The sequence below is a fragment of the Rana temporaria genome, chromosome 1 (genome assembly GCF_905171775.1).
Source record: "Rana temporaria chromosome 1, aRanTem1.1, whole genome shotgun sequence".
NCBI lineage: Eukaryota > Metazoa > Chordata > Amphibia > Anura > Ranidae > Rana > Rana temporaria.
The window spans coordinates 273,494,756-273,520,932 of record NC_053489.1 but is presented as its reverse complement, the minus strand read 5'-3'; the positions used below and the strand labels follow the sequence as shown (position 1 = coordinate 273,520,932).

General features: G+C 41.9%; 1 protein-coding gene across 3 annotated transcripts; it reads right to left on the bottom strand.

Moving 5' to 3' along the window:
- Nucleotides 1-180: 180 nt before the first annotated feature.
- On the bottom strand, nt 181-24,095 carry LOC120942662. Of its 3 annotated transcripts, XM_040355617.1 has the most exons (6): nt 24,017-24,095; nt 18,945-19,961; nt 16,859-18,881; nt 16,051-16,165; nt 900-985; nt 181-333 (listed from the first exon to the last, which is right to left on the bottom strand). In XM_040355617.1, the coding sequence occupies exons 2-6, from the start codon at nt 19,959-19,961 to the stop codon at nt 209-211; spliced, it is 3,366 nt and encodes a 1,121-aa protein (XP_040211551.1). In that variant the 5' UTR covers nt 24,017-24,095; the 3' UTR covers nt 181-208. The 3 variants fall into 3 exon arrangements, with proteins under 3 accessions (XP_040211551.1, XP_040211543.1, XP_040211546.1); XM_040355609.1 differs by having other exon boundaries at nt 16,859-19,961; XM_040355612.1 differs by having other exon boundaries at nt 906-985; nt 16,859-19,961.
- Nucleotides 24,096-26,177: the final 2,082 nt, after the last annotated feature.

Genomic DNA, 26,177 nt, shown 5'->3' with positions numbered 1-26,177 from the left:
CACCCAATTATCTTCTAATGATCTGACTTTAGAAAAGTCAATTCTAATTCGACTTGCATGAAAAATATATTTTTTCTAAATACGGCCATGTTGCATGCAGTTATGTTATCAAAATTTTACCTAAAAAAACTTTTACCACGGAAGTTCTGTGAGAGTTTCATATTTTAGTCCAGCTTTTAAAATACATTGGCGAATCTAAATAAGCAAACTACTTACATGCATTAACTGTCTTCATATAAGCAGCAGCAACACTCTTGTACTCATCAGCCTTGGTAAGAGAGGTAGTATTTTTCCTTTCAATGTGTGCTGTCATCTTGCTAGACATCCCATAGTCTAAAAGATACATGACTTTCATTGTATAAAAAAAAATGATACCATAAAAAAGCAACCAGGCTAGGCAGAAAACATTATGCATGTATCTCTGCAAGTAGTGCATGTATGAGTGGTTGACATTTTAGACAAATAGCACCAGTGACAGTGACAGTGCAGGGATTTATGTTCCTTCAGTATGTTCAATTTTTCATAGGAGACTATTTGGCTTCTTCAGTAAAGAAAAGAGCAGTGGTAAAAAAAATAAAAAAAGTTATAAACAGAAACCTACATCAGAATTCACCTTCTGCTGCCTTCAGTAAACTGTAAACTGATGGGTTTAGCACTTTACACATCATCATTACTCTTTTCACTGACTTATGAAATTAGACTATATTAAAGTAAATAACAGTTTTTACCACTTACTATACTCAGACTGCATAAACATCTCAGTGCCCTAAGTTTTTTTTTATATATAAGTGGTTATCCAGTCATTGGCATGGCCAGGTTTACTGGTATACTGCTAACAACACAACAAGACAATGTATTTGAGTTTACATATACTTAGAAAAGCCTGTATATAGCCCTACCCAGACCTGATGCTTTGCCAGTCTGCCACTGATTATTTTTCCTTTTGGTTTCTGCTGAAGAAGGTCTTTGGTTACTATGCTGTGACCTGTAAACATAAATTTTCTAAATCAATAAGATATTAAAACAGTTTTATATATCTTGGTTAAAAAAACGATATATACCGACAATAATATGCTTTTAATTAGTGTCATAAATAAATGTATAAAATGGTGTCATGTAATGGTTAAAGAGATCTGTTATGGAAATAACACAAGTGAGAGAAGCTTGAAATTAGGCGTTGCATATGAGTCTTAGTGCAGTGAAGCTGAACCCTATACAGTTTTACTGATGGTACAAGTCCCAGAACTAGTATTGTAACCCAGGAGTCAAAAGATGGCAGATCCAACAGAGATAAAGTATGTTGTTATGTTCAACTCATGGTATCTCATATACAGTGTCAACCTTGTTGCAGGCGTAGGCATAAGCTGGCCATAAATGGTTCAAATCTCAGCCGGTTCAGCAGGGACTGGCCTATATTGGAACCATCTATGTGAAGGCTGATTGTAGCTAGGTCAATCTATTGATCGACTTGGGTACAACCAACATGTCAGATTTTTAAGATGTGATTGTTTCCAGAAGTTATAGCTGCTTGCAGTAATCACTGTGCTCTCCAGGCCCCCCCCAACCACCCCCACCAGGAGAGCACAATAGCTCCACGGTAGGGATTCTCCCATCAACACTGACTGGAGCTTATATGGAGCAAAATTGTATTCCAGTGTGTAGCTTATATTGGTTTGCTTTGCATGATAGTATTTGCTCGGTGAAAGATTCTCCTTAAACTTCATGGGTGTCAGGAAAATTCATAGAAGTATGACTTTCAGACCAGATTTATACAGTAAAAAATCAGCTGAAACTTGAGGTCTTCAATCCAATCCAAATTTAATGAAGTCTTTTTAAGGTCAAATGGCCCGCGACTAAAGCTACCTATATAGCCCACATCCACTCTGACCTATAAGAAACCTGTAGAGCTCAATACAATCTACAGTTGTAATAATAATAACAGCACAACTCGACAAAAAATGTACAATTAAATAATATTTATGCCACTTACAAAAAATGTAAATGTGTTTACCAATAAAGCAACATCTAAGTATGATTTATTTTCAATCCCATTTGACTCTATACCGGAGACTTTACGATGGTGACCAAATTAATTTTTAAACGCAAGAACACAAATGCTGCATACACACGATCGGGTTTTCCGTCAGAAAAACCTTAGATGGTTTTTCCGACGGAATTCCGCACAAGCTTGGCTTGCATACACACGGTCACACAAATGTTCTTTGAACTTTCGACTGTCAAGAACGCGGTGACGTACAACACCACGACGAGCCGAGAAAATTAAGTTCAAATTGTTTCCGAGCATGCGTCGGAATTTTGCGTGCCGGAATTGCTACAGACGATTAGATTTTCCGATAGGAATTTTTTTCCGTCTGGAAATTTGAGAACCAGTTCTCAATCTTTTGTTGGCGGAAATTCCAACAGCAAAAGTCCGATGGAGGATACACACGGTCTGAATTTTCGTTCAAAAGCTCACATCGGACTTTTGCTGTCGGAATTTCCGATCGTGTGTACGGGGCATAACTGCTATAGATAGAGCACCAAGAATTGATATTACACACCACCCTCTAAAATGTTTTCTTGCCATTTCATAGGGTTTTTGTTTTGTTGTTTTGATATATGCACACTTCTTGTTCCAACATATTCATGAATGTGGGTAGTCGTATATTCTTGTAACATGTGCTCATTATCTCTTCCAATACAGATGGATGTATTGTTTCATTTCCTCCTGACAGACATTTAGTAAAATAATAAATGTGATACTTTTACAATACAAACTGAAAGGCCTTTTTTTCCTTCATTGGTAAAGCATAATTAATGAGTGAAAAATGAATGCCTGTAACAGAAACACAGCCAGGAAAGATCATAATAGTGGTTCCCCCATCACCAATGTGGCCACAATATGTTTAATTTCATCAAGCCAATTATCTTCACAGCATTTTCTCTTGGTTTTTGTATTCTTTCAAATAGTAAAATAGTTTTCACCGATGTTTCTCAATTGAAATTAAGGGCCAGATTCACAGTCCGGCGGCGCAGCGTAACGTAACCCGTTTACGTTACACCGCCGCAAATTTTCCGATTTAGTGCCCGATCCACAAAGCACTTACCTGGAAATTTGCGGCGGTGTATCGTAAACAGGTCCGGCGCAATTCAAATGGGGCGGGTACCATTTAAATTAGGCGCGCTCCCGCGCCGGACGTACTGCGCATGCTCCCGTCGCAAATTTCCCGACGTGCTTTGCGCGAAATTACGACGCGCCGACATTTTGTGAATCGCGACGTGAAAAAAAGACTTGCGCCGGGAAAAAAAAAAAATAAAAAAAAAATAAAAAGCGACGCGGGAAAGACGGGCATACTTTAACATGGTGGAGTACTTTTACACAATGTTAAAGGTGCCCTATCTTTGCGACGGAAATCTAACACTCGCGACGACGTAACGACGGGAAAAATCTTCGTGGATCGCCGTAACTCCTAATTTGCATACCCGACGCTGTATTACGACGCAAACTCCCCCCAGCGGCGGCCGCGGTATTGCATCCTAAGATCCGACAGTGTAAAACAATTACACCTGTCGGATCTTCTGGCTATCTATGCGTAACTGATTCTATGAATCAATCGCATAGTTAGAACAACAGATACGACGGCGTATCAGGAGATACAACGGCGTATCAGGAGATACGACGGCGTATCAGGAGATATACGCCGTCGTATCTGCTCTGTGAATCTGGCCCTAAGTGTATATATGATACAAGACACAAGTCCGTCGAGATAAAAAAGATAGAAAAAATCAATAAATAAATACACTTAAAACCTCCAAATACAGGACCCTATACCCCCAATTGATCACAAGGAAGGCAAAAACACTACAAAGCATGGTCCAATTTGCTCCAAAAGAGAGCAAAAGTTCCTTCCTGATCCCCTAAGACAATTCCTTGAATTAACAATCTTTTGTGTAATTACTTATAAGTGTTAATAGCCTGTTATATTCTCTGCAGAAATTAACTGAGCAGGCTATAATTAGTTCCTGAGGGAGTCTATTCTGCATTTGTATACCTCTTACTATGAGAAGCTCCATTCACTTTGAACCTTTGGTCTATAAGTTCCCTACTGACCACTCCAATATAGCTAAATATGATTTTGTTACTCTCTGGTAAAGCCTTGGCAAAGGCCTCTCCCATGTGGGAATAACATGACTCGATGACCTCACTGAAGCCTAGAAGAACTTTTTCTGCATTATCAGGAGGGTTCGACTGTAGGCCACTATGCAGTCCAATTTTATATGCTGGCCTCCCTCAGAAGTCACATGGAACAATGAAGCCCCTAGCACTACATTCTGGCAGGGAATATCTGAATGCATAAGGAAGAACTGGCTATTAGATCCATCCCTACCACTCTAGATGAACTGCACACTCTTTGCAATCAGATAGATGTTTGTTGCCAGGAAAGAGCCATCAAAAGATCTAGACTATGCTGTCCTTTTATTGGCCATCTCACCCCCATTTTTCAAAAGACACGAGAGTCTCCTCTATCTCCCTCCGTTTAAGTTTCAGAGCAACTGATGCATCTAGGGGAAACATGCATCACTCCCAAAGACCACATTGATGTTGCACTTTGGGGCTATGCCGCTACTGCGTTGCCAAAGGCCATCTGCTGAAGACCTGCCCTATCCATCCAGTCAACTCTTGGGTCTAGTTGGTTTGAAGGGAGGTGCCTTAGACCTGTTATCCATTGCAGCTGGCTTCCCTCAGCTGTCTCCATCTGGTGGGACCTGAACACTTATCAGCTTTCTGCATACATTTATTACAGAGAAGCCAGAAACTTAATCGAACAGTCATTGCCTTCTGAATTGAGCATTACTCTGATTTCCCTGGCATCCCTTCACAGTTGACAATTCTATTTTGTCCATAGGCCCCATCTAGTTTCAGACTTCCTCCATAGTTCTGCACATTGCAACATTACATCAAAAGAAAATTTCCTTTCTGAAATGTCCTAAATGTACTAATTGCCTTAAAGGGGTTGTAAAGTCAGAAGGTTTTTTTATCTTAATGCATTAAGAAAAAAAAAACTTCAGTGTGCAGCAAACCAATCCAGCACCCCCTAGTACTTACCCGAGCCCAATCTTCCTCCAGCGATGTCCACGAGTTCCTCATCCATCCGATACTCTCCTCCTAATTGGCTGAGACAAAGAAATGGTGTCATTGGCTCCCGCTGCTATCAATCAAAGTCAGTTAGCCAATCAGAAGAGAGAGGGGGTTGGGCAGAAACAGGGCTCCGTGTCTGAATTGACACAGGGAGCTGTGACTCAGCTTGGGTGCCTGTTGCTGTGGCGGCATTCGACCAGAGGGAGGGGCCAGAAGAGCCGAAGAGGGACGCGAGAAGAGGAAGATGTGGGCTGCACTGTGCAATTCCATTGAAATTGCTCTGTGCAATTCCCACCACAATACCAATCTTTTTGAGATGTCTTCTGCATAGAAAACACGGATAGATCACTTCAGCCTTGCTTTGATTACAGAGGACTTAAAGCCATCACAGTCAAAAATAAATATCCTCTTCCTATTTCAAAACTATACTAACAGACTCTAGGGTGCCCAATTTTTTCTCAGAGGGGCATATATTCTAATTAGGATTCACAAGGGTGATGAGTGGAAGACGGCCTTCAACTCCTGGGACAGGCAGTACAAATAACTTGATAATGAATACAAATGACATGTAGTTTAGGTTATGCAACACCCTGAAAGTATTCCAAAATGTAATCAACAAAGTCTTCTGTGACCTCTTGTCTATTTGTGTTATTGTATACATAGATAACATTCTCGTTTTCCCCCCAGACCTATGCACCTTTCATCTTCATGTAAAAATAGTTTTACAGAGACAAAACACACTCATAAAACAAGGTTCTCACGTATTTATCCAAACTATGGTCTCTATCCACCTGGCTCCAGCCTTCTTCACTAAAGGTGACACAATGCTTTTTGGCGTTTACCAATTATTATCACAAGTTTATTCATGATTTTTCTACCTTGGTGGCACCTATTACGTCTTTTACCCAAAATAGCACCAATGCAAAAGTCTGAATATTCCAAGCTTAAACAGACTAAAGACTGCTTTTCACTCTCCCTCCATTATTCAAGGTACAGATTTCACCAAACCTTTTTCTGTGGAAGTGAATGCTTTGTCCATTTGGATACAAGCAGTTATATTTTAGATCCTCAGAGACAAGATATGTTATGCCTCGTTTCCACTGAGCGGTACGGTTCGGTACGCTATTTTGAGGTGTTTCCATTATCAAAGTGTGCCATAAAACCGAACAGTACTGCACCATTCTGGGTCCTGCTTCAGATGTGAGGCCATAGAAAATGGAACGGTTCGGTTAGGGCGGAAATACAATACATTCCACTAATTGGTGGACACGCTAGGCATTTTTTCTAAACCCTGTATGGCCCCTGACGGTCCGACTTTCAGTGGAAATGCTCACCAGAATAGACCGGACCATTCTAACCGTTTCAAACTGTACCGACACGAACCGTTCCGCTCAGTGGAAACGAGGCATTAGAGGGCTCCCCACATCGCTTCATGATATATATAGGTCATAGAAATCTTCCAGATAGAAATCTGCAATCAGCTCAGTGACTAAATCCCTGACAGGCTTCAATATTATCTTTCAGCCAAGTTCCAAAAAATACACATGTAGATGCTTTGTCCAGGGCCTTTGGAGATGTCAAATCCAAAGTCATCACTACACAATCATGGAAACCTAAACTTCTCATCAGAAGAAGACACCCTGGTGTACAATGTATTTATGATTTGTTTCAATGCTATTGCTGGCGGTCATCTCTTTGTAATGATGTAAAAGATTTTGTTCCAGCATGTGCTGTGTATGTGCTATCCAAGTCATCTGCTTTGGATTACTCTTTATGCCCCGTACACACAATCGGAATTTCCGATCGTGTGTAGCCCAATCGGAGTTTTTTCATCGGAAATTTCCGATGAATTCCATCTTAGTTTAGATATATAACATGTTCTATATTTTTCCAATGGCTTTCCGATGTGATTTGGCCGGGCAAAAGCCTGATCGTGTGTACACGACATTACTCTACCTATTTCAGATGTATTTTAATGCTGTATTTCCATGTATTTTATCATTGATCTCCTTTCCTCTGCTGGTTTCACCATTATCTTGGAAGCAGTATACTAATTTTCCAAAAGGTGTCATCTAACTCCCGTCCCTGGACTGCCTTCTGTTCCCTGCTCTGTCCATCATCAGGGAAGTCTTCTGCCTCAACGGAATGTCATCTCACATTGCCTTTGACAGAGGAGTGCAATTTACAGCACCATTTTGGAGAGCTCTTGTCCAGTCCTTTGGAATCACGTTGAACTTTTCATCTGCCTTCCATCTGTGGTACAATAGATACCTCAGTGCTTTCATCTCCTCCCACCAGGTTGACTGAGTTGATTTCTTACCCTGGCAAAGTTCGCCCTTAAAAAACACACCGATGCCATTACCAGGAAATGCCTTTTTCTCACAGTCTTTGGCAGACATCCTTCTATACCATTTCCCAGTTCTGTATCTCCTCAAGTGTCAGCTGCAGCCAAAATTAAAAGTAGTTTAACTCTATCTGGAAAGAGGTTTCCAAAAATCCACATCTGGCTGCTTTGAGGTACAAAAGAGCTGTGGATCATCATTGCTGTTTGGAACCCAAACTCCTGTCTGGTGACAAGGTCTGGCTTTCTACCAGACACATTTGCCTTTAAGTACCCTCAATGAAGTTTACCTCTCAGTTCATTGGCCTGTCATTTAATGGCACCGGTCTGGGCTACAAGAAAATGGCTGCCGATATACTACTTAAAGGGGTTGTAAAGGTAATTTTTTCCCCCTAAATAGCTTCCTTTACCTTAGTGCAGTCCTCCTTCACTTACCTCATCCTTCGATTTTGCTTTTAAATGTCCTTATTTCTTCTGAGAAATCCTCACTTCCTGTTCTTCTGTCTGTAACTACACACCATAATGCAAGGCTTTCTCCCTGGTGTGGAGAAAGCCTCTTGAGAGGGGAGGGGGCAAGCAGGAGTGTGAGCTCCTTTCTCTATCTGCAAAGTAGAGAGTGTCCTGACACTCCTACTCGCCCCCTCCCCCCTCAAGAGGCTTTCTCCACACCAGGGAGAAAGCCTTGCATTACGATGTGTAGTTACAGACAGAAGAACAGGAAGTGAGGATTTCTCAGAAGAAATAAGAACATTTAAAAGCAAAATCGAAGGATGAGGTAAGTGAAGGAGGACTGCACTAAGGTAAAGGAAGCTATTTAGGGGAAACATTTTTTACCTTTACAACCCCTTTAATACAGTCACACTAACCATCCAATCACAATTTCCCTGAGGAAGACACGTCATTCCCTGTGTCGACATGCATAGGGGAGGGGACAGGATTGTGTAGGAAGCAGCTTCAACACTAACCCGAGTAGCTGCCGAGGAGTATACGGACACACAATCTCATTGATTTTTCTCTGCCTGTTATAGAGTAGTGCGCTACAAGCACCCAAACTATGAGTACCCCAGATGAATATATTTAATAAAAGTCATTTTAAACGATAAAACACCATCTAGCCTTATCTTTTACATATGTACAGAGGATTACGTCATTGAACAGCTCAGCATCCCACAGAGTCCATTAATATAGAGACCAGGGGTGGTTCAACTGCGTGATTAGACCAAAATCAATTGTGAGGTCATACGCCCTGAGGTGAGCAGGGAGGCACAAGTTTGCTGTCACGTTGGAAAGTTTGGAGCACATTGGTGTCAGTGGACACACTAATAACCCACAACATTGATGTCAGTGGATACAATAATAATCCCTAATATTGATGTGAGTGGACACAATAATAACCCCCAATAACCCCAAATGACCACCAACATTGGTGTCAGTGGACGCAATGATAAGCCCTAAGATTGGTGTCAGTGGAAGCAAGAATAACCCTCAGAATTGGTGCCAGTGAGTGCAATAATAAGCCTCAGAATTGGTGTCAGTTGCCGCAATAATAACCCACAATATTGATGTCAGTGAGTGTAATAATAACCCCCAACATTGGTGTCAGTGAGTGCAATAATAACCCCCAACATCAATGTTAATGGCCTCAATAATAGTACTATAACCCCCCCCCCCCATCCCACATTGATGGTCACTGGCAGTGAAATGTAATCCATCCACCCCCCTGCATCGGTAGTCAGTGGCAGTGAAACGTAATCTCCCCCAACCCTCTACATTGGTGATTAATGGCAATGAAAGTTAACCGCCTACCCCCCTGCATTGTTGGTCATTGCAGTGAAAGCTAACCCCCCCATCTCCACCTCTCTCCCTGCATTGGTGTTCATGGCATTGAAAGTTAACCCCCACCCACCGCACATTGGTGATTATTCACCCGAATATGTCGCTTTCTCCCCCCAGTCTGGTATTTTACTTGTACTGTGTGCAGTGCCAATTCTGCATCACAGTAAGTATTTCTTTCAGTGTCAGGTGCTGGAACACCATGGAGATCAATAGAGACCAGTCTGGTGCCCAATAGCTTGTGGGCCACAAAGAGGGAGAATGGCCTGCATTAGGCGATAGGGCTTTAGGCATTTTGCATAGCTCCCTTGATGTTCTTTTAGAACCAAATGCCTTTGTCCCTCTTTTCTGCCCAACTGTCCCAATTTCGAGGTACTATATACTGTAGATCTGTGGAAATATGTGTATTCTTTAACCATGAAAAGTCCACTAAACTTTTCAACATTATTGCATTATAGTTATTTTCAAACACTACCAGTAGTGGTGGAAAAAAGTTAATTGACCTGATCATCTTTATGTTTACATTTTTGATCAGATTTATGATCTATACAACTTGGTGAGTGGTAGGGTGTTCCTTGTTTGCCAATCGACAGTATTTTGTCATAAAAGGTGTCCTTGTTTCGGAGATCAGAACATTGGGAGTAATTGTGTACAATAATAAAGATCCCTGTGTACGTAACTTATCTTTACCTACGGTAACTAAACAACCTTATCCCCTTCGCACAGAGCGTACGTATATATGTGACCTCGGCTTTAGGGGGTTATACCAGGATGATGCTCACTGCATCATCCCGGTACTGTTTTTTTTAGAGCGGGCGGTTGGCTTTCCAGGGATAACAACTGATGCGGCTAAAAGACGCTTGGTTGTTATCCCGGAGGAGCGGCAGTGCCTCCTGCCACTCCTTCCATCAGGAGACCCGATCTGCCTCTTCCGGTGTTTAGACACAGACTGGCACGAAGCCAGAAACTGCTTTTTTTCCAGGCTCCTGTATGTAAACACAGAAGCGACGTCACAACATTATTTCCGGTTTACTCGGCTGCCAATGGCACGGGTTTTTAAAAAATATACAGTAACCGTAAAAAAAATTTAAAGCGTCACCTATGGAGATTTTTAGCTACCGTAGTTTGTTGCCATTCCATGTGTGTGCGCAATTTTAAAGCGTGACATGTTTGGTATCTATTTAATTGGCGTAACATCATCTTTCACATTATACAAAAAAATTGGGCTAACTTTACTGTTTCGTTTTTTTTTAATTCATGAAAGAGCATTTTTCCCCAAAAAGTTGCGCTTAAAAGACCGCTGCACAAATACTGTGTGACATAAAATATTGCACCAGTCGCCATTTTATTCTCTAGATTCTCTGCTAAAATATATATATATATATATATATATATATATATATATATATATATATATATATATAATGTTTGGGGGTTCTAAGTAATTTTCTACCAAAAAAATACATATTTTAACTTGTAAACACCAAATGACAGAAATAGGTTTAGTCATGAAAGGGTTATAGTTTGTAGATATTATCACATCTATAGGTGACTGGCCTGCTAATTTCAGTGCCCGCTCTCATGTCATCCTGGACCCTGTGCAGTAATAGCATTCTATCTAGAACTGCTAGGCCTCTCACTGCTGCGATATTTGTAGCCTACCTTTGCTCTTGTCTTAGCAGAAATGCTGCATGTGCACATCATATCTAGCCTCCAAACAGGAGTTGCTATCCAAGAACCAGAATCAGGCCTCGTACATACGACCGAGTTTCTCGGCAAAAACCAGCAAGAAACTTGCTGGGAGATATTTATTTGCTGAGGAAACCGGTCGTGTGTACATTTTCGTAGAGGAAACTGTTGAGAAACTCGACGAGCCAAAAAGAGAGCAAGTTCTCTATTTCCTTGACGGGAATGGAGAAAATTGGCTTGTCGAGTTCCTCGACAGCCTAACAAGAAACTCGACGAGGAAAACGATGTGTTTCGCCCGTCGAGTTCCTCGGTCGTGTGTACGAGGCCTCAGTATCATAGAGCATTCCATGAAGTCATGCAATGGATTAAAGGGTCAGTTCACCAAAATGGAACAGTTATATTAACTGTTATTTTATTCAATGATAATGTAATGCTGCGTACACACGATCAGACCAAACCGATTGTGTGTGTGCCCCATCGGTTATTTATCGGTTATTAATCCATCGGTTAAAAAAATTCAATCTTGTTTTAAATTTAACCGATGGATTCCTAACCTATAAAAAAAAAAACGATCGTTTGTAGGCACGTCCATCGGTAAAAATCCACGCATGCTCAGAATCAAGTCGACGCATGCTTGGAAGTATTGAACTTCGTTTTTTCAGCACGTCGTTGTGTTTTACGTCACCGCGTTCTGACATGATCGGTTTTTTAACTAATGGTGTGTAGGCACGACTGACCATCAGTCAGCTTCCTTGGTTAACTGATGAAAACGATCCATCAGACCGTTTTCATCGGATGGACCGATCGTGTGTACAGAGCATTAGACTAACAGTTTTCACTTGACAAACATAAATATTGCTTACTTGTGTAACCATTATTTTCCCGCTTTTTATATCTTGATTATCTCATACCTTGTTATTTTATCTCATAAAGTGTTATTTTATCACCACTTCCTTGGCTACATTCTCAGCGCTCCTCTAGTAGGCAACTCACAATTTTGTGAATTGACTTTGACGTTGATTTTATCACAATTATCAATACATAGAAGTGTCCATTTATGTAGATTTCTGCTTCCTATTTGATTAATAAAATAAACCTGAGACGTGGTTTCTTTTGTTTCACTGAAAATCAATGGGCCGGATTCAGCAAGAATTTACGCTGGCGTATCTATAGATTCTGTATTCAGAAAGCAAGATACGCCGAAATTAGGCTAAGATCCAACTGGCGTAAATCTCTTACGCCGTCGTATCCTAGGGTGCATATTTACGCTGGCCGCTAGGTGGCGCTTCCGTAGTTTTCGGCGTAGAATATGCAAATGACCTAGATACGCCGATTCACAAACGTACGTGCGCCCGGCAGAATTATTTTACGTCGTTTGCGTAAGGCTTTTCCGGCGTAACGTTGCTCCTGCTTCTATGAGGCGTACGCAATGTTAAGTATTGACGTCGTTCCCGCGTCGAATTTTGAATTTTTTACGTCGTTTGCGTAAGTCGTTCGCGAATAGTGCTGGACGTAATTTACGTTCACGTCGAAACCAATACGTCCTTGCGGCGTACTTTGGAGCAATGCACACTGGGATATGTACACGGACGGCGCATGCGCCGTTCGAAAAAAACGTCAATCACGTCGGGTCACCACCCATTTAAATAAAACACACCCCCCTCATACTCATTTGAATTAGGCACGCTTACGCCGGCCCCATTTACGCTACGCCGCCGTAACTTAGGAGGCAAGTGCTTTGTGAGTACTGATTTACGGCGGCTACCTGAATCTAGACCAATATGTTTTAGCAAGTTTTATGCTACAGCTTGTGGAGCCATCTAGTGGTTTTTTTACTTGAAGGATAAGTGAAGTGAATGTTATTAACTGACACACAACTATTTATGAAATCTTACATCTTTCTTTTCATGATGATAAAATGAACAACATAAAAAGTGTTCCCACAGCTTTTTTATATTCAGTTTCACTTCACATGCTATGAACATTATGAGTATGAACATTTTGGGGTTGATTTGCTAAAACTGGAGTGCAGAATCTGGTGCAGCTGTGCATGGTAGCAAACCAGTTTCTAGCTTATTTACTTAAGTTTTGACAAAAAAACAAACCTGGACGATGCTTGGTTTCTATGCAAAGCTGCACCAGATTCTGCACTCTCCAGCTTTAGCAAATCTCTGTCTATGAATCTTGTGAACATGACCAATTTTATGAATTATGAATGGCTGCTTTCTACCAATGGAGCAAAAAGTACCTACTAAAACAAATGAATTCTTCATAGCAAAGAAAGTTGCTGTTACTTATCTAGTAAGCCTAAGGGCTCAGGTCTACACATATTTTTCTTGTGTGTGGAACACCTCTAACACAAGTCAGTTAAATCCCATTGATTTTATAGCCTAGGGGCCAGATCCACAAAGCAGTTACGCTGGCGTATCTATTGATACGCCGCGTAACTTCTCGGTTGCTCCGGCGTATTTTTGTTTTGTATCCACAAAACAAGATACGCCTGAAGCTGGGCTAGATCCGACTGGCGTACGTCTTAGTACGCCGTCGGATCTAAGGTGCATATTTACGCTGGCCTCTAGGTGGCGCTTCTGTCGATTTCCGCGTCGAGTATGCAAATTAGCTAGATACGCCAATCCACAAACGTACATTCGGCCGGCGCATTTTTTTACGTCGTTTCCGTAAGGCTTTTTCCGGCGTAAAGTTACCCCTGCTATATGAGGCGTAGCCAATGTTAAGTATGGACGTCGGGCCAGCGTCAAATTTTCTGTCGTTTACGTCATTTGCGTAAAGCGTCCGCGAATAGGGCTTTGCGTAGAATTACATTCACGTCGAAAGCATTGGTTTTTTGCGGGTTAATTTCGAGCATGCGCACTGGGATACCCCCACGGACAGCACATGCGCCGTTCAAAAAAAACGTTGATTACATGGGGTCAATGGGAATTACCATAAAACACGCCCCCATCTCATCCATTTGAATTGTGCACCCTTACGCCGACACAGTTACACTACGCCGCCATAACTTACTGGGCAAATTCTTTGAGGATACGGAAAATCCGCTGTAAGTTACGGCGGCGTAGTGTATCTGAGATACGATACGCCGGACGTATAGATGCGCCAGGGTACGTGGATCTGGCCCTAGATTTATTTATTTTTAGATCAGAACCAGGGACAGTACTTACTTTGAATGAGAAGTGTCCCTTGTACTACTGAGCCGGTTTGTGCATGAGGACTTGTTTGCTGTTGTCCCTAGCTATAATCCTTCTTGGACCTCTGGGTTTTGTCTGCCACCTGTCCTGACTACTGGCCTGAACCTGACAACAGTTGTGCATCTTTTTTTGGTAGCATCAGATGTGCCATCAAGGCAATCACAAATTTCGCTACCTGGGAGCTATCCTGTAGACAAACCCATCTCCGTCAATAGGGGCTCTAGTACAGACTAGGCACTTTCAGTGGCTGCTGCCCCCCAGTGATGTCTCTCTTCAACTTGCTGGCAAAGTCAAGCCCCATACACACTATCAGTTTTCCTGATGGTTTTCTCTTCAGGTTTACCAAAACCATCTAATATGAGGTCAAACCTTAAGCGTTTCAATTTGAATGCAATCAGGCAGGTCCTTGTACTACATGGTTTTGGTAAACCTGAAGAGAAAACCAGCAGGAAAACTGATAGTGTGTATGGGGCTTAAGAGTATCTGTACTTATTCTGCATTGATCTTCAACGTAATTCCAGTGCCTATAATATTTGTCCCAGTCCCTGATTTCAATACTAGCACCTATGTTATTTTTCTGCACCTTAGACTCTAGAAATATGCTTATTCTCTGCCCCGGATATCCACTTTGCTTCTGCAGGTTTCTCCTCTTCAGAACCCTTTCCATATCCCCAAAAGCTGTCCATTGTTCCCTGCTGTTCATGATACTAGAACTTGACAGATTTCCTGGACTTTACTTTTCAAAAATCACTCCAATATTTAAAGCCTACATATGAGTAACTTGATTTGCTGCCACATATCTATGTGTCAATGACACAGATAGGCAAAGCATATTTAGGAAATTCAAGTCAGCAGAGAGCTTCTATCATGGCAAGGATAACTGCAGAGGTATAGCAGGAAAGACCACAGGCAGACAGCCATAACATGGAGCACAGAAACACAGAGAGAGTTTCAACACTTCAACGCTGTGCAGAAATAGTTCTATAAGACTATTATGGGAAAGCTGCAGTGCCATGTCATCATATCACAAAGTTACAAACATGCAAATTGTTATGCCATGCAAAGTAGCTCGGCATACAGTGATGTTTATTTTAAACCTGTCTAGCCAGCAGCAAGGGTCAGGCTGCCAACCAATTTAACTTTTACTGATGGAATGACAGAACCAATCAAATTACCACAATGATGGCATCCTGTTATTAACAGTTATGTGGCAATGGAACAGCTCAATGCAATGATCAGAGAAGGTTTTCGAGGGTAGGTGATAACTAACGCTTGTTGGAAGCAGTGGTCCTCGCATAATGGGGCAAGTGTTGTTTTTTTAGCAAAGGATATACTGTAGGATATATAAAGTTCAAGTTTAAGTTTATATATATATATATATATATATATATATATTATATATATATATATACAGTGGGGATCGAAAGTTTGGGCCAGACGCCATTTTCTTGTTTTCTGTAATTTTGAAAGTGTAAATGATGGAAATAAAATCTAACTTTTTTTGACATATTATAAGAATGTCTAATCTGTAATTTGATGCCTTTTGGAGATTTTTCCATCTTTCCTTGGCTTCGTTATGCACATTAATACAAATTTTTACCTGGGGTGCCCAAACTTTCGATCCCCACTGTGTATATATATATATATATATATATATATATAGTGTATGCAATACATTTCAGTCTATTTTAGTTGGGTAAAGAAAAAATGTATGATGTATCCTATTTCATTGCAACCAGTCAGACTGAATCTTTCAGTGACATGTCTTCAAGTACTGAAATCTGACTGGTTGTCAGGACTAAGGTTTTTGCTAGCACTAGAACAGAAAAAAAGAGGCAAACCTTGGTCTCAGCTCTCCATGTGTGTATGAGGACCATGCAATACTGGACTTCTCCCAATACCTCTTAGGACCAGTGCCTTTTGATGACTTGTGTGGGGTGTTTTGCTGCTTTCTATCTAAAATGTGTAATAATAATAATTAGAAGTTAAAATATATATTCATTGTGCTTGAGGTCTACCTATAGTTCAATATGCTAAACTATTTAAGCTACATGTGCCATTTAATCACCAGTTCACTTAAAACTAATACCAAATGACATAAACTGAAGAACACAATCATTCAACAACAAAATGTTTGATTTAATTTATTAAACATAAAATGTACTGTACAATCAAAACACTCAGTGCCTAGAAATATAGCCATTTAAAATAATTATGTTATAAGTTTTATTGCTGCTTTCATATATAGATTGAAACCAAAGTATGATATTGGAAACTTATTGTAAAGCACAATAAAATAAACATGTAAAAATTAAGCTTACAAGCTTGGTCTCAATTATATAAAGAATAACTATAAAAAAAAAACATTGCGGCTGAATTATTATAGGAGTAGAGGCTTTTCACCTAGCAAAATGTATGTTCTAAACGTTAGTGAATAAGATGAAGATGAAGCTGTGTCCATTTTGAATACCCCAACAAAAATCCTGCTTTATTTATTTCCCTCGCACATGATTGGGTAGTCGAAATGAACACAGCCTCACTGTATATACTAAAATGTACTTGCAAAATTAAATAAACTTTTTAGGGTGAAAAGCCTCTACCTGTTCTTCTTCATAAAATCAAACCTAGTATCATCAACTTATGGTTTACCTATTGAATTCTTAAGTTTGGAAACAGTCTCATAATTGTTCTCATTGGATCCTCTAAATTGTCTATTAGACCTTTGTGGTTGATCAAGGTGAGATGTATAAGGTTTCACTGAATGGCTGTTTTCTTGTAAAAACTCTATTCCATCTTCATCACCATCGCTTGTGGCATCTGTCTTGGTTGGGTAATAATTATGTATTCCACTATTTATTTGAAGCTTGGGTATCTCTTCGTAAGACTCATCTTCACTAGATATTTCACAAGAGTGGTCACCTTGAAAAGATTGACTTTGTTTCTCCATATTTTGAACTTTAATCATATCCAGTTGTTTCACATAATGGAAATACTTCTCAAGTACACTGCCATCACTGTCAGAAACTACATCTGAGTTGTCTTCCCAACAAACTTTGGTTTTCCCTTCTCTATCCATTTGGTTCACTGTGGGCATTTTATCAAGACCTTCAAATGTCCCATCACTAAAACGTAAAACGTCGTCCAAGAGTTGTCCATGTGCAGTTGGTGGCCTTAGTAAATCATTTGTAGTGTCTGGTTTGGGTCCCCTGTCGTTCACTAAAACTGAACCACACTCTTCACACCAACTTGTTTTTGTAGTATTACAAAAATTGCACACAGTGCACACTCTGTATGTTCTTGGTGTTGAATCCTCTAACAGATTCCGTTCCTTGTAGGTTCTGTTTGATGAAGAATGTATCCTACCAAGGGCCTTATTTGATGCAGATATCACTGTGTCATCTCCAGTACCTGAATCCTTTCTTACTAAGAATGTTCTATCCGTACTTGATCCATCTTTTATTAACACATGTGTTTTCTGCTCTGTTACTTTCTGATGCGTTTCAAGATTCTGCAAAAGTGTATTAAGTCTTTCTGTATCAAGGCCAGACTCTGATGAGCTAGTATCATCTTCTTTGATAACAAATGTATGTTTTGCCTTATCATTTAATTCTGCAATTCCCCTGCTTCCCATGCTGTAATTCCACTGGTTCCCAAATAAATCTTCATCATCACTACAATCTTTTTCCTTAAAATCAAACTCATTTTGCAAATTATCATAGCTTTTGCTGTTTAAATGTTTGATATATTTATAATCTCTGTGGTCACTTTCAGATGAAGGTGACATAGCTCTGTCACTGTAGTTAGAGGTCTGCGATTTAGGAGAAAAGACATGTGTCATTTCTTTTGTTTTGGAAACATCAGATTTAATTTTTAACAGGTTTCTTGGACTTTTTGACATACGTGATTGCTTTGATTCTTTCATGCTATAATTAGTAAGAGCTTGTTTTTTCATGTTACAGTTCTCAGAATCCAGTTCTGCATCCTTCTTTAATGTACTGTCTCTAAGAATCTCATTTACTTCTATGGACCTATCCACTGCTCTGGGCATTTTATATGATTGAAAAGCTGAATTTTTTTCATCCAAAGTACACTGTAGATCATCTCCCGCATCAGAGAAAAGCAATCCATCTCCTACATTGCACTTGTTCAGGAATTTTTTTGCCCACGTCATTACATGTTGAAGCTTTTCTGATTCTGGAACAGATATATTGTCCAAAAGACCCTTGTCTAAATCAGAAGCGAAGCTGCTTCTAAGAAGACTCCGGTAAGTAGAATGTCCGTTAGTTTCCACCTCTGGTTCTAACGTAAAGTGATTGTGAACAGTAAAGTGAGTAGCATGTGCATATGTTTCCACCTCTTGTTCTGACTTAATAAGGTGACTATGAGGAATACGGTGAGTAGAGTTTCCATGATTTTCCACCTCTGGTTCTGACTTAAGGTGATTATGAGGTTTACGGTAAGTAGAGTGTTCATGATTTTCCACCTCTGGTTCTGACTTAAGATGATTATGAAGAATACGGTGAGTAGAGTGTCCATGATTTTCTACCTCTGGTTCTGACTTAAGTGGACTATGAGTTTTAAGGTAAGTAGAGTGTCCATGATTTTGCACCTCTGGTTCTGACCTAAGGTGACTATGAGGTTTACGGTAAGTAGAGTGTCCATGATTTTCCACCTCTGGCTCTGACTTAAGTTGACTATGAGTTTTACGGTAAGTAGAGTGTCCATTATTTTCCACCTCTGATGCTGACTTAAGCTGACTTTGAAGACTATGGTGAGTAGCGTGTTTATTAGTTTCCACCTGTGGTTCTGGTTTAAGGTGACTATGAAGACTATGGTGAGTGGACTGTGCACTGGTTTCCACCTCTGGTTCTGACTTAAGCTGACTTTGAAGACTATGGTGAGTAGAGTGTCCATTAGTTTCCATCTCTGGTTCTGGCTTAAGCTGACCTTGAAGATTATGGTGAGTAGAGTGTATATTAGTTTCCATCTCTGGTTCCGATTTAAGTTGACTATGAATTAAAGGAACCTTAGTCTTTGCTTTTTCAAGTATAGGATAGTAAGAGGGAGAGATCATAATTGACATTTCTTTGCACTCTTGATGAAAATCTTGAGTGCCAATTACTTTGCCTCTTTCATTTTCTTGTGCTGGTTGCACATTATGCTGACTCAGTGGTGTATTATTAGTTTCTGTTGATGTTGTTTGTAAAGCAGTATATTGATTATCAGGACGTTCCTCAATCATTAATTCATCTAGGCCTTGTTGTGCCCCATGTGAAATAAATGATTCAGAAACAGACTTTTTTGATGCTGTTTGCAAGTTAGGCTCCACTTCTCTTGGAGCTGGGGGCAGGTGTTGTTGAACTGTAAGCTCTGCAGTACTTTTATTTGCTGATTCTGTCTCTTGAAGTTCATTCTTAGTAGATACTTCAGTTCTTGCTTCTACTGGTTGCAGAATTGTTTCTTCATGAGTGGTCTGGGTCCCAGCATTGTCACTTTTTTGGATATCACATTTTTTAGAAGTCTGTTTTTGTTTTAAAATAGGTGCAGAAAGACACCTTCGTGGTGTTTGGCTTCTCGTAGGTTGATGTTTTTTGTGGGAACGTGGCGTTTCTTCTGCACTGGATAACAAACTTTGGGAACTTTTTCCATTGAAGTAACTCAATCTTTTGGCTCTGAGAAATTTCAGATTACTGGTTCTTGGTGTGTCTACTGTGCCAGTTACTTTGTCAGGCATTGTAAGTGACTGCTCCATCTGAAAAAAATAAATATAGAAATTTGAACATGCATACAAAAGTAAAATACAACAGAGATGGTTTTACTTAAATACAAATTGGTGAAGGGCAAGAAACCACAAAGAAACACAATGCCTTAAAGCGGGGGTTCACCCGTACATAACACTTTTTCCCCTTAGATGGATGCTCATTTTGTCTAGGGGAATCGGCTGGTTGTTTTAAAATATGAGCTGTACTTACCGTTTACGAGATGCATCTTCTCCGCCACTTCCGGGTATGGGCTGCGGAACTGGGCGTTCCTATTTTGATTGACAGTCTTCCATCGCGTCACGATTTTCCGAAAGAAGCCGAACGTCGGTGCGCAGGCGTAGTATAGAGCTGCACCGACGTTCGGCTTCTTTCGGCTACTAGTGACGCGATGGATGCAACCGTCGGAAGCCTCTCGGAAGACTGTCAATCAAGAAGGAACGCCCGCTCCCGAAGACCCATACCCGGAAGCGACGGAGAAGATGCATCTCGAAAATGGTAAGTACAGCTCATATTTTAAAACAACTAGCCGATTCCCCTAGACAAAATGAGCATCCATCTAAGGGGGTTGTTTGAAAAAATTGTTTTATGGGTGAACTCCCGCTTTAAATGCCTCAATCAGTAAATTACGACATTACGGACACTAGATTTTAAGAGAAAAAAACTGCAAGAAGCCCCCATAAATACTCACCTAATCTCAAGGCAATGATGTGCATGAGAGCTCTCTCCCTCCTTATAAGACAGAGCAGTGGGAGCCACAGCCAGTGAGAAAGGGAGCGGAGGGCTGGGCCGATCCTTGCTCTGTGCATCTTATGGACACAGAGCAGGGCTCTGAAGAGAGCTTGCAGGAGTGCCCAAATAGCAAGTGGCATCCTATGGGGCACTAAGCGGGGGCAAGAGGCCGGGAGCACTGACAGGGCACCAGAGAAGAGGAGAATCGTGCAAAACCATTAAACAGAGAAGTTGTGTAGCTGTAGCTCAATGTGAAGGGGTGGTGGGACCCTCTATCAATTTAGGCTTTCAGTCTGTAATCCAACAACATATTTTACATATTACCATTATATTTGGACCACCTCGCTCACTAACACGTGGTGCAGAATGCTACTGTGTTTTTAAGAGTTTTACTTTTTATTGTGCATCAAATATTTTGTATTTTATTGTAATTGGCCATCCTCAAACTATTCCCACAAAGTTGGGAGCATGAAAGTGTCCAAAATGTCTTGGTATGCTGATGCCTTAAGAGTTTCCTTCATTGGAAATAAGGGAAGAATGGTCAAACATTCCCTCATAGACACACTCCTAAACATTGTGGGCAGCCTTCCCAGAAGAGTTGAAGCTGTTTAGCTGCAAAGGGTGGGCCAACTCAATATTGAATCCTATGGACCAATACTTTTGACAATATAGTCAATAGTGTTTGTCTAGATGCCTAAATGTATTAAGCTGATGCCATGTGATTGGCTGATTAGCAATTTGTATTACTGAGCAATTGAACAGGTGTACCCAGGCCCGGACTGGCCATAGGGCAGACCGACACTTGTCCGGTGAGCTGGGGCCGCCCGCTCTATGGTAGATTGATGATCAAAGGAAAAGGGTTAAAACAGGCCGCAGGAGCGGCCGCCGCTCGCCTGCCACAATGTGGCCATGCCTGTGTCTTCTCCAGCAGAACTAACGGCTATATGGGCTGAGCTGTGTGTCTTTCTCTTGCACAGCTCAGCCTCAGAGCCGACACTGACAGTTCCGCCCTCTGCTCCTAGGGACTTCTCCTCCTCTCAGCAGGGAGCAGACTACACTCCCCAGCATGCATTCTGCTGAGGGGAGGGAGAGAAAATCCGAAACAAGCCTAGTAGTGCTTGTAGCAGCTACTACAAGAGACATGGAAAAAGAAAGAGAGGGGGGAACTAATAGTCCCAGCACCACCAGAGAGAGCCACGCTGTACCCACACCACCAGAGAGAGAGAGCAACGCTGTACACACACCACCAGAGAGAGCCACACTGTACCGCACCAACAGAGAGAGAGAGACACACTGTACCCACACCACCAGAGAGAGCCACGCTGTACCCACACCACCAGAGAGAGCAACGCTGTACCCACACCACCAGAGAGAGCCACTCTGTACTGCCCCACCAGAGAGAGCCACGCTGTACCCACACCACCAGAGAGAGACACTCTGTACTGCCCCACCAGAGAGAGCCACACTGTACCGCACCACCAGAGAGAGAGCCATGCTGTACTGCAATCACACATACAGAGAGAGAGAGATCCACGCTGTACCCACACCACCAGAGAGAGTAATGTTGTGCTGGGGGAACTAATAGTGCCAGCACCACCAGAGAGAGCCACGCTGTACCCACACCACCAGAGAGAGAGAGCAACACTGTACCCACACCTCCAGAGAGAGCCACTCTGTACTGCCCCACCAGAGAGAGCCACTCTGTACTGCCCCACCAGAGAGAGATCCACACTGCACCCACACCACTAGAGAGAGCCATGCTGTACTGCACCATCAGAGAGAGCCACGCTGTACCCACACCACCAAAGAGATAGAGAGCCATGCTGCAATCACACCACCAGAGAGAGAGAGATCCACGCTGTACCCACACCACCAGAGAGAGTAATGTTGTACCGCGCCACCAGAGAGAGCCACATTGTACCCGCACCACCAGAGAGAGCCACACTGTAATCGCACCACCAGAGAGAGCCATGCTGTACCCGCACCACCAGAGAGAGCCACGTTGTACCCGCACCACCAGAGAGAGAGTCACGCTGTATCGCACCACCAGAAAGAGCCACACTGTACCCACACCACTAAAGAGAGCCATGCTGTACCCACACCACAAGCAAGAGAGCCACACTGTACCCACACTACCAGAGAGAGAGAGAGAGAGAGCCATGCTGCAATCACACCTACAGAGAGAGAGAGATCCACGTTGTACCCACACCACCAGAGAGAGAGACATGCTGTACCCACACCACCAGAGAGAGAGACATGCTGTACCCACACCACCAGAGAGAGAGAGAGAGAGAGCCATGCTGCAATCACACCTACAGAGAGAGAGAGATCCACGTTGTACCCACACCACCAGAGAGAGAGACATGCTGTACCCACACCACCAGAGAGAGAGAGAGAGAGAGACACACGCTGTAACCGCACCACCAGAGAGAGAGAGAGAGACACGCTGTACCTGCACCACCAGAGAGAGAGAGAGAGACGCTGTAACCGCACCACCAGAGAGAGAGAGAGAGAGACACGCTGTACCCACACCACCAGAGAGAGAGAGAGAGACACGCTGTACCTGCACCACCAGAGAGAGAGAGACACGCTGTAACCGCACCACCAGAGAGAGAGAGAGAGAGAGAGACACGCTGTACCTGCACCACCAGAGAGAGAGCAGGTCAGTGTCACTGGGTAGTGTGGGCACAATAGGAGACAGACAGTAATAGCATTGTATGGCCACAATAGGACTGGGACACTGTAATATAAAGGGGACTGCACTGTAAAGGGGCACTGTAATCATTGCAGTCCCCCTTTACCATGCAGTTCCCTTTATATCACAGTGTCCCCTGTACATTACAGTGTGGAGCACCAGCCACCCCCGCAAATGTCTACCGACCCCCCCATCCCTGGAAAAGTTGGCTGCTCAGTCTTACATGCCTGGTCCTGGATGTACCTATTAAAGAGGCTGGTGAGTGTGTGTGTGTGTATATATATATATATATATATATATATATATATATATATATATATATAGTGTATCTATATTATATACAGTTTATAGATAGATACACAGTATATATATTAGTCTGCACTCTATTACCAAAAGCGTGAAAACAACACTTTTCTTTATAAAGTTACACAGAAGGGGAAATACAGACAGGGAGACAAGACAAGATCTTGATTGGACAGGTTACTATGTGTATAATACAGCACAGATGAGTGCGATATAAAGAAGACACAAGGAGCACTGTGATCACCATACACATCGCCCACCTTCCTCCTGATAGATGAGGAGCCCGCTGCGGACATACCACCCCTCCCGCACTCTCACCTGTCCCGCTCCACAAAACCGCTCGCATACACAACACTAGAGCCCGACTGGGGTCACCATAGCAACCCGGACGCTAAACACGGGCTGTGTGTAGGCAGAGCGCAGGCGCGTTGTTTGGGAAGACGCCTGGAGAAGAGTGACGTTGGCACAACCTCCCTGGTCACATGACGAGCAGCTCTTCTAGCTGGGTGACTTTGTCCTCTACTTGCTCACTGTAACAGGGGTTGGTGTAAGCTTGTCTTCTTATGAACTACCTAAGGGAACATGTGTGCTAAATACCCAAATAACCATCCATAGTGTGTAACACGCAGGTGCTTCCTTATCTTAACCCTTTGCTACCCAGGCCAATTCTGACACTTCGCTCCAACAAGTAAACCAATCATCATTTTTTTGCCAGAAAATGACTCAGAACCCCCAAACATTATATATGTTTTTTTTAGCAGAGACCGCAGGGAATAAAATGGTGGTCGTTGCAACTTTTTTATCTTGCACGGGAATAAAATGGTGGTCGTTGCAACTTTTTGCACGGTATTTGCGCAGTCATTTCTCAAACATATTTTCTTTTGGAAAATGCATTAAAAAAAAAAGTACAGTTAGCTAAATTTTTTTCCCATAATGTGAAAGACGATGTTACGCCGAGGTAAATATATACCCAACATGCCACGCTTTGAAATTGCACACACTTCTGGAGTGGCGCCAAACTTTGGTACTTGAAAATCTCCATAGGCGACGCTTTAATTTTTTTTCCAGGTTATCTGTTTAGAGTTACAGGAAATGTCTTGAGCTAGAATTATTGCTCTCGCTCTAACGTTTGCGGCAATACTTTACATGTGTGGTTTGAACACCGTTTACATATGTGGGCGTGACTTACATATGTGTAATGCCACGTACACACGATCCGAATATTGTACGAAAAATGTCGTCCGAGGAAGAATCGTACGATAATCGGATCGTTAGTACAGGAATTCCGTGAGCTGATTATGACAGTTCATCCGATATTATTTTATCGGACAAGCACGAAAATTTTCCTCGTACAATACCAGATCGTACGATTTTCGTTTGGTCAGTGAAGTTGTCGCCCGAAAATACAACACAAATACATTACAACACATGACATCACTTCCGATTTTTTTTTCTGTCGTACGAGAATTTTCGTGACTTTAGTAACCTATTCAATGTCTACTTGCGACTAGTAAACGGAAAAAGTCGGACGATCTGTCGTCCGATTTTCGGATCGTGTGTACGTGGCATTAGTTTCTGCGTGTGGGGATGGGGTCGCTTTAATTTTTTTTTATTGTTTATTTTACTTTTATTAATATTTTTCTATTTTGACACTTTCTTTTTACTTTTACTTTTTTTTTATCACTTTTATTCCTAGTACAAGGAATGTAAACATCCATTGTAATAGGAATAGTGCATGACAGGTCCTCTTTACAGCGGGATCTGGGGTCAATAAGTCCCCACATCTCACCTCTAGGTTGGGAAGCCTGAAAAAAATAAAACAATCCTGGCTTTCCATCCGAGACGGCAGCATTTTTTTAAATGCAGGGGCTGGGCGTGACGCCATAACGTTGCACCCGGCCACCAAAGGATCATAGAGATGTCCGGGGGTCATCTGGCCCGCCGGATTCTCTATGATAAACTTCCGGCATGGATCGATTCCTTCGCCTTCTCGCTGATCATCATGAGCCACTTCTGACAAGTTTTCCTGACACCAAGAGAAAAATGGTGACAGGGGAGGGCACATCTTGTGATTGACAGCCTCAACTCTGTTCCTACGTGCTGTATGAAGGGGCGGGTGTCCCTTCCCTCCAATCAGCTCTCCTCACTGATGTAACATCATCTCCCCGACCCCTGTTTTTCAAAGAAAAAAGATCCTGTGTAAATTTGTCACTTTGAATGGATGTAGGGTACAGACGGCTGCAGATAAACAGGTACAGCTTATGTAGGAGGTTTTGTTTCCTCTCTGTGTATCACCTGAGGACAGTCATTTCCCTGGGGTATATGTAAGGGTTTACAACCACTTTAAGGCCTTGTTGACACCATAGTGCAGGGATGTCAGTTTTTCTGCATGCATTCTGCAAGGCCACAAAAAAGAATTGTTCTTTATGTGCCCTGTTCACAACACTGGTATATATATATATATATATATATATATATA

What these genes read in the sequence shown, in the direction of transcription:
- LOC120942662 (XM_040355609.1), bottom strand. Translation starts at nt 19,961, where the DNA reads ATGGAGCAGTCACTTACAATGCCTGACAAAGTAACTGGCACAGTAGAC. An exon ending in CAAACTTAAGAATTCAATAG is followed by an intron (nt 16,166 to 16,858) that starts GTAAACCATAAG and finishes TACACATTTTAG; the next exon opens with ATAGAAAGCAGCAAAACACC. An exon ending in TGGCAAAGCATCAGGTCTGG is followed by an intron (nt 334 to 899) that starts GTAGGGCTATAT and finishes TGTATCTTTTAG; the next exon opens with ACTATGGGATGTCTAGCAAG.